Below are 8,811 nucleotides of genomic sequence, written 5' to 3' on the forward strand. Positions count from 1 at the left end.
AATAAGTCTGGGTTCTGAGAATCAGCAGCGTCTCCATGCTGTCATTGTCATTCTGACTGACCACCAGCAACAGTTTTAGGTTTGGTTTGCCACTCCCACCCATGTGACTTAGCAGGGCAGAAACCAATCAGGTTCACACAGCTCAGCTGGAGCCTACAGGACTGGAGACTTCCTCATGGAAGCCTCATGGCTTCCTCATATGAGCTTTCAGTGAAGGTCCATATGGTGCAGGAGATACTTTATCCCCTTCGTCAGGTCATTTATGAGAGAACAAGACCATGTGGTATGTATGAAACTAGCATAGCTTAGGGTGAGTTTTGTGCCAACAGGCTGATTACCTTACAAAAGAGCCATAAGCATAGCTTCCAGGACCCTATAGGCAAATATTTCATTACAGGAGCCACAATGCACTTGTGGAAGTGGAGGTCTGTGCTTACTGAAAATAATAAGACAAAGTGGTAGGAGAAGGTAATGTCCGTGTCCTTTTTATGGGAAGAAAGGACTTAAGCCTGATGATGACCCTCTTCTTTCCATATGTCCAACCTAACTCCCAGTCCTGTCCCTTTTATCTTACCATCTCTGTCAGCCTCATCTAGTTCTCTCCATTCCCTACAACAGCTTGTCCTACAAACTTCCGTCACTGATCCTACTCTTTGGAGAGAGACTGTGTCTTTTACATTGTTCAGAAAGTGTCACATTTTTTGGTCTCTGCTGGCACATTAATGCCAAAAGTCTAGCAGCTCTCTGCACACCAGCCATATGGGCATTTTAAAACCTGTGGAAGATGTTATGCCTTCCATCAACAGGGCATTCATATATGTGACGACTTCTCTCTAAAATGTATTTCTCCTATTCCTCATTCCATATCCTTTCCCACTACTTTTAGTTCAGTCCTTCAAGGAGGGTATTTTTGATAGTCTTCTGTTTGGCAAATCATTAGTTCCCTTTAAACAGGGACCTCTGGGTGATAGTGTTTATCACACCTACTGGACCTCTGAAAAAGAATTCTGAGGACATTGTTTTCACCCTAATTCAACTTACTGAATGAATGAAATAATCTTTATAAATCTTTACACATTTCAATAAAGTACTCTGTTTCTCAAGGACTTTTGTATAAAGAATAAATGGGTCAAAGTGATGTATAAATTGTAACTGGTTCTACAATTCTTAGTGGTAAAATTCTTTCCCTATTGTGGCCTTGACTGTTTCTGTGAGTGTCTCTGGGAGTAATTATGAGGTAATGGAAGGGTTTTGTATGGGACAGATAATATGTGGAGGTAAGCTTTTCTTATGTGGAAACTATCTGTGGTACCAACATTTACCTACTGGAGAACAGATAATTAATGGAACAAAAAGATGGAATGCTGATAAAAAAAAAAAAAAAGAGGTCTAATCAACTATGGAGAAAGGAGGAGGTTCTTTTTTTTTTTTTTAAGATTTTATTTATTATTTGGCAGAGACAGAGGGAATGCAAGCAGGGGGAATGGGAGAGGAAGATGCAGGCCTCCTGCTGAGCAAGGAGCCAGCCACAGGGCATCTGCAGAAGGCAGCCGCTTACCAGCTGAGCCACCCAGCTGCCCCAAGGAGGTTCTTTATATGTTCATCAAAGGTTGTGTTCCTGTGCCTTCCAACGTTAAGGATACAGCAGTGAATAAAAACAATGGGCCTGATCTGTGTGTGGATTATATTTTAGGTATAGGGCATTTAAGAAAAAGATACCATAGAGTGATAATAAGAAAGGATGGCAAATGTGTAGTGAATGATGTATTGGTAATTGTGCTAAAGATAAAATAATCATTAGGTCCTTCTGATGAAATGATACTTAAGGAGACCGTTGGATGAAGTATATACGAGGAAGTCACGCACAGATCAAAGGATGGATCATTCCAGGCTTAAAGAAGAGCAAATGAGAAGCCTGGGGCATTAGCAGTTTACGCAGGCCACTGAATTTCGTTTCTTCTTTTTTTTCTCCCCCTCTTCTTTTTCGTCCTTCAGCATTTTGGTTTTGGCCAATCCTTAGTATCTGCACAATTAGAATCCTTTTTATTCCTGTCGTTCTTACCTCATCCCCTTTCCATCTGCCCAGCCATCCATGAACGATTAGGCAAGAAGAGCTCCAGGACTAAGGACTGGAAGAAACCAGGGGAGACATACTATGGCTTCAAAAATCCTGAACATACAAGATGAGGGGTCCTGTCCCATCTGCCTGGAGCTTTTGACAGAGTCCCTGACTCTAGACTGTAGACACAGCTCCTGTCAAGCCTGCATCGCTGTGAATACCATGGAGGCAGAGATCAGCCCAGGAGAGGAAAGCAGCTGTCCCATGTGTGGTGTCAGATTCTCACTTAGAAACTTATGTCCGAATCAGCCTCTGATCAACATGATGGAGAGAATCAGAAAGTTCAAGTTGAACGCAGAGGAGAAGCTGAAGAAAGACCTCTGTGTGCGCCATGAAGAGAAACTCCTGCTCTTCTGTCAGGAGGATAGGAAGGTTATTTGCTGGGTTTGTGAGCGGTCTCAGGAGCACCGTGGTCACCACACGTTCCTTGTGGAGGAAGTAGTCATGGAATATCAGGTAGGGCCCAGGATGGAGGGAGGAAGAGGGGAGGGTGGTACTTGGTGGGAAATCTCACCTTTCCATCCTTCTGTACACACCTTGGCACCGCGGTACTGAATCCTGTAATCTCCTTCCATGTTTGTCTCTTACACTATGCTCAGCTTCCGATGCATGAAGGACATTTCTGCGTATTCTTTCCATATACATAAAGGATGAGCCTTGGGATGCCTGTATGGCTAACTCAGTTGAACCTTCCAACTCTTGGTTTCAGCTTGGCTTGTGATCTCAGGGTCATGAGATCTGGCCCCACATGGGGCTCCCTGCTCAGTGGGGAGTCTGCTTCCCCTTTCTCTCTCCCTCTGTCCCTTCCCTCACTCCCATTCTCTCTCTCTCTAAATAAATAAATCTTAAAAAAAAAAAAAAAAAGGATTAGCCTGGAGTCTTGAGCTTACTCTTGGCCAAGGGTGAGAGATTTTCCCTTTTTTTGCCCCTTTTGTTATGTGGGTAGAGAGCTTGGCTCTCATTTTTCCCCTCAGCAGGATGGTTGCTCTTCAACATTGCGGACTGGATTTGGAAAGAGTGTCACTAAGAGTGTAGCATTTTTCTCATGACATCAGAGTCCGTTCTCAATGAAAAGAGAGAACTAGGCTACTCTTGGTGAGGGATGGTGACACCCAGGAACAAAGAATGTATCCTCCTTAGCTTTTCTTCTGTATCATAGATTCTAATCACAGTTTCTGTAAATGGTCTCTTCAGGCATCAGCCTGATTTCTTCCCCATTTATTCTTTTTTTTTTTTATTTAAAGATTTTATTTATTCTTCAGAGAGAGAGGGAGAGAGAGCGAGCACAGGCAGACAGAATGGCAGGCAGAGGCTGGGGGAGAAGCAGGCTCCCCGCTGATCCCAGGACGCTGGGATCATGACTTGAGCCGAAAGCAGCTGCTTAACCAACTGAGCCACCCAGGCGTCCCTTCCCCATTTATTCTTTGCTGAGAAAGCTCATAGAGTGATGATGAGTCCTGATGTGAGTTATCTGATGTGACTTCTCTTTCAAAGGAGAAACTCCAGGCAGCTCTGGAGAGGCTGAGGAAAGAACAGCAGAAAGCTGAGAAGTTTGAAGCAGACATCAGAGAAGAGAGGATTTCCTGGAAGGTAGGAAGAGACTCTTTCTTTCTTTCTTTTTTTTTTTTTTTAATGATTTTATTTATTTATTTGACAGAGATCACAAGTAGGCAGAGAGGCAGGCAGAGAGAGAGAAAGGGAAGCAGGCTCCCTGCTGAGCAGAGAGCCCGATGCCGGTCTTGATCCCAGGACCCTGAGATCATGACCTGAGCCAAAGGCAGCGGCTTAACCCACTGAGCTGCCCATGCGCCCCTCGAAGAGACTCTTTCTAAGGGTTTTTTTTTTTTTTTAAAGATTTTATTTTATTTATTTGTCATAGAGAAGCGAGAGCAAGCACAGACAGACAGAGTGGCAGGCAGAGGCAGAGGGAGAAGCAGGCTCCCTGCCAAGCAAGGAGCCCGATGTGGGACTCGATCCCAGGACGCTGGGATCATGACCTGAGCTGAAGGCAGCCGCTCAACCAACTGAGCCACCCAGGCATCCCTCTAAGGGTTTTTTGACACAGGAATCTTGACGGGATCTTCAGTCCAAATAACAAGCCCCTTCCTCTTTGCTGCCTGACACAGAATGCATCCAGAAGCCATTTGATTAGTTTTCCTCTCTGTCCTGTCCCTGTTATGCAGAGAACTAGAGAGCAGACATGTTACAAGCACACACAAGTGTTTGGAATTGGGAATAAAGATAGACTCTCGGTGAGGAAGGATGGAAAATTCTGTCTTCCATTCCTCTTTTCCAGTGATTCTCTGAACCTCCAGTGAAAGACAGTGGGCAAAGGACCAAGATTTTCCCCAAAGTTCAAACTTGGAAGTGTGGTAATGCAGGGAGGCGTGAGTGTCCAGTACAGCCACCTGCAACCTAAACCTCACTTAGGTTTTACATTTGATCCCAGGGTTGGCCTAGATAATAGTCTGAGGCCTGTTCTGATGGGTGCTAAAGGGAAAATAGGAAAAATGTCCAGCTTTCCCCAAAATTGACCCCATGCCTCCATTTCCCTCTTGGTTGGAACTCAGAGAAAAATATTTCTTTTTTTTTTTTTTTTAAAGATTTTATTTATTTATTTGACAGAGAGAGATCACAGTAGGAGAGAGGAAGGGAAGAGATCACAGAGAGAGAGGAAGGGAAGCAGGCCCCCTGCTGAGCAGAGAGCCCGATGTGGGACTCGATCCCAGGACCCTGAGATCATGACCTGAGCCGAAGGCAGCGGTCCAACCCACTGAGCCACCCAGGCGCCCCGAGAAAAATATTTCTTTTCCTAGTTCCTAACCCCTTATACAGCAGGTTTTCAGGCAGATAGACTCTTTACCTCTTTTGTTTATCCAACCTTGCAGTCCCAGATACAGATTGAGAGACAAAGGATATGGGCTGAATTCAATCAGCTTAGAAGCATTCTGGACAGTGAAGAGCAGAGAGAACTGCAAAAATTAGAAGAAGAGGAGAAGAGGATATTGGACACCTTGGCTGAGGCTGAGGCTGAGCTGGTTCAGCAAACCCAGTTGGTAAAAGATCTCATCTCAGATCTAGAGCATCGCTGTAAATGGTCAGCAGTGGACCAGCTACAGGTAAGAGGAATGCCCCAATCTGGAGTTCTTGAAACCCAGTCTAAGATACCTTATTTTCTGTGTCCTTGGGCTCTAATCTTCAGGTTTTCACAGAGGTATATATATATATTCTTTCATATTGTGCTGGATTCAGTTTTTTAGTATTTTGTTGAAGTTTACATCTATATTTGCTGGTAGTTCACTTTTCTTGTGATGTCTTTGTCTTATTTTAGCATCAGAGTAGTACTGGCCTCATAGAATGAGTTGGGTACTATAACCTCCTTTTCTGGTGTGTGGTTTTTTTTGTTTGTTTGTTTTTTGTTTTTGAGTATTTGTAAAGTATTTCTGATATTACCTCCTTAAACCTTTAGCAGAATTCAGTAGTGAAGCCATCTGGGCCTGACTTCTTTCCAGGGAGTTCTTGATTTCCAGTCTAATCACGACATGTTTTTAGGACTACTTAGAATTTCTATTATTTTTTGAATCAGTATTGGTAGTTTCTGTGTTTCTGTGTTTCTAGGAATTTGTCCATTTCATGTGGATTATCTAATTTGTTGGCATACAATTGTTCATAGGCTTTATATTCCTATTAATTTTTGTAAAAGTAGGCAGTAAAGTCTTCACTTTCATTCCTTATTATAAGATTTTTTTTAAATTTATTTTTGAGAGAGAGAAAAAGAGTTTACGAGCAGGGAGAGGGACAGAAGGAGAAGACAACTGCCTGTTGAGCAATGAGCCTGAGGTGGCACTCGATCCCAGGACCCTGGGATTATGACCTGAGGCTCATGTCTGAGCCTAAAGCAGATATTTAATCTACTGAAGCACCCAAGTGCCCTCATTCCTGATTTTAATAATTTGTATTCTCTGTTTTTTTCATGGTATGTCTGCATAAAAACTTGTCAGTTGTTGATATTTTTAAATAGTTCACTTTAGATTTTTCTGATTTTCTCTAGTCTTTTTTGTTCTTTATTTCATTAATCTTGCTCTAATCTTTATATACTCTTTGACTCGTGTTTTCTCTCTTCTTCCTAGGACATGAGTGGAATCATGAAATGGTACGTTTGGGTGACCAAGAGTGGTGCTTGTGTGTTATGAAGAAAGGTTTGTAGCCATAAGAGTGTTCTGATGGTCAATCAGAATGAAAAATATTCCAAATCAGAGATATTTGGTTGTAGTATTCTTTTAAATCGCTGGTCATGGGCAATGATTTGAGTGTTCCCTATCCATGGAGAGTAGATCAGAATCTGTGCTAGTAAATTCAGTGGTTGGGGTTCATGGAATTAGGGACAGTAAGGGTAATAGGGACCAGGGATTTCAACTATCAGACTCTTGTGACTTGGCTTTGCCCTTGTGTTCATTCCTGTATTCTATAGGTGCCTGTGCTATCACAGGGAAGTTTTCATCAGGCCCCAAAATAGGTTATAGGGTCAGCTCCTTTATATTTATTTCATTTACATGGAAATACAAAAGACTAGGTTATTCTACAGTGTTCTGTTTAGATTTCTAAAAACAAAACCTGAACCTCGGGTTAGTGACATTGACCTTGGTGCCATAACTAATCTCTTTCTAGTCACGTGTTAGAAACCTACATGGGAAACTGTAGTTCTTGTGGCTTAAGTTGTTAACCCATCTGACAATTAAGTTCCTTAGAAATGCATGGAATTCTAACCATTTGTATTTCCGTGGCCATAACTTCTCCTTTGCCAAGTGTTTTCTAACTTTTTTCAAGAGCGACTGAAATCTCGAATGTTATTTGCAGGTCTCACCAGTGGGGTTTAGGTTTTGGACTAGAGCACAAGCTCACAGGCTCTCAAAAAGAGACTTATGGATCTCACATTATAGCTAGGAACTGCAGCCTCAGTACTAATCCATCTGCCTGGGAAGACACACATATGGCCGCCATGAAAGACCCACTGTAATTGACTTGCCCATATATTACATATCTTTTTTAGGGGTAGCAAAAGCTTTCTCTGCATGTTATTTTATCAGATTTTCTACTATGTCCATGAGATATCAAGAAAAAGGTTAATTACTCCATTTTTTGAAGAAACTGTTTCGTTGAGGTAAAGACCTTCCCAAGATTACACAGATAGTAAATGAGAAGATCGACATGAGCACATTTCTTCTGGCTTCAGCATCAGAACTCTCCCTACTCCCCGGCTCAGGCTTCTCAGGGAGGAAGGTTCACGTGCATCTGTGGCATGGAAGGAGAGAGAAAGGCAGTTGTATTGGAAGAATACAAGGTAAGAGATATAGGGTCAACATTTTTTGTCATGCCTAGGAGTGAGATCTGGACACTGAAGAAGCCAAAAACTGTTTCCAAAAGACTGACGAGTGTATTCCATGCTCCAGATCTGAGCACAGTGCTGCGCATGTGTAGAGGTGAGGAGAGCAGGACAGGAGGGCGGAAGTGAGATTCCTGTGACGTCAGCAACTAACCTGGGGAGCTGGTATAGTTGCAAAGAGAGGATAGAAAGGAGGAGTGTATTCAGAGAAGGAGGGATATTACTGAGAGAGATGTGGTTCTATCTAAGGGGGAATGGCAAGGTGACTAGTACATTATCTTATTCACCAGTTCATAGCCTCACAGGGCTCCCCTTTGCTGGCCCTACTCCAGAGAAGAGATAGGTATTGGTGCTTAATCATTTGCTTCCAATCAACATCATTGAATCTTCTTATCATTTCAGAGCTAACACATGTCCAGTGCTACTGGGGTAAGAAGCCCTGTGTTTCTAATGTCTTTTCAGAAACTTGTGATTTCAGTGTGATGTCATGATCTTAGGTCCATGCCTTTACATATAATACATATTCATACATATATTTCATATATATATATATATGAAATATATATATTTCATATATATTCACATATGTGTGTATATGTATATGAAATACATTCCCCAGTGTTTCACCCCCTTCCCAATCCATCAATACAAGCTCTACCTAGCCACTTCCCATGTTCCCTCTTCACAATGTCACCAGATAAATCTGCTCCATATTTAATCACCTGATCTTAATTTTTTTTTTCTTGCAGTGGACATCACACTGAATCCAATCAACTTAAATTTAAACCTTGTCCTTTCAGAAGATCAGAGACAAGTGATGTCTGTGCCAATTTGGCCTGTGGACTGTACTAATTTTGGTATCTTGGGGTCCCAATATTTCTCCTCAGGGAAACACTATTGGGAAATAGAGGTGTCCAAGAAGTGTGCCTGGATTCTGGGGGTATACTGTAGAAAACGTTTCCCTAATAAAAAGTCTGGTGTTAGACAAGGCACAAATCATCAAAGTGCTTACTCTAGATACAGACCTCAGTGTGGCTACTGGGTTATTGGGTTACAGAATGAATTTGGGTATAAGGCGTTTGAGGAGTCTTCCACATCTCAACCCATGGTCTTGACTCTTTCCATGGCTGTTCCTCCCCATCGTATTGGAGTTTTCCTAGACTATGATGCTGGCATTGTCTCATTTTTCAATGTAACAAACCATGGGTCACTCATCTACAAATTTTCTAAATGTTGCTTCTCTCAGACTGCTTATCCGTACTTCAATCCTTGGAACTGTCCAGGCCCCATCATCCTGTGCCCACCACAT

The 8,811-nt window shown here is 42.4% G+C and overlaps 1 protein-coding gene across 1 annotated transcript in view; it reads left to right on the forward strand.

The window, feature by feature from the left end:
* LOC309840318 (uncharacterized protein) overlaps window positions 1–8,811 on the forward strand; it is a 94,680-nt gene that overhangs the window by 42,417 nt on the left and 43,452 nt on the right. Inside the window, exons 10-16 of the mRNA XM_082682385.1 lie at window positions 2,105–2,575; window positions 3,614–3,709; window positions 5,008–5,238; window positions 6,250–6,272; window positions 7,499–7,599; window positions 7,905–7,931; window positions 8,252–8,810. Coding sequence (XP_082538511.1) covers window positions 2,105–2,575; window positions 3,614–3,709; window positions 5,008–5,238; window positions 6,250–6,272; window positions 7,499–7,599; window positions 7,905–7,931; window positions 8,252–8,810 — 1,508 coding nt within the window. The remainder of the gene's footprint in view (window positions 1–2,104; window positions 2,576–3,613; window positions 3,710–5,007; window positions 5,239–6,249; window positions 6,273–7,498; window positions 7,600–7,904; window positions 7,932–8,251; window position 8,811) is intronic.

Source organism: Mustela nivalis (genome assembly GCF_964662115.1).
Source record: "Mustela nivalis genome assembly, chromosome: 9".
In the NCBI taxonomy this organism is placed as follows: domain Eukaryota; kingdom Metazoa; phylum Chordata; class Mammalia; order Carnivora; family Mustelidae; genus Mustela; species Mustela nivalis.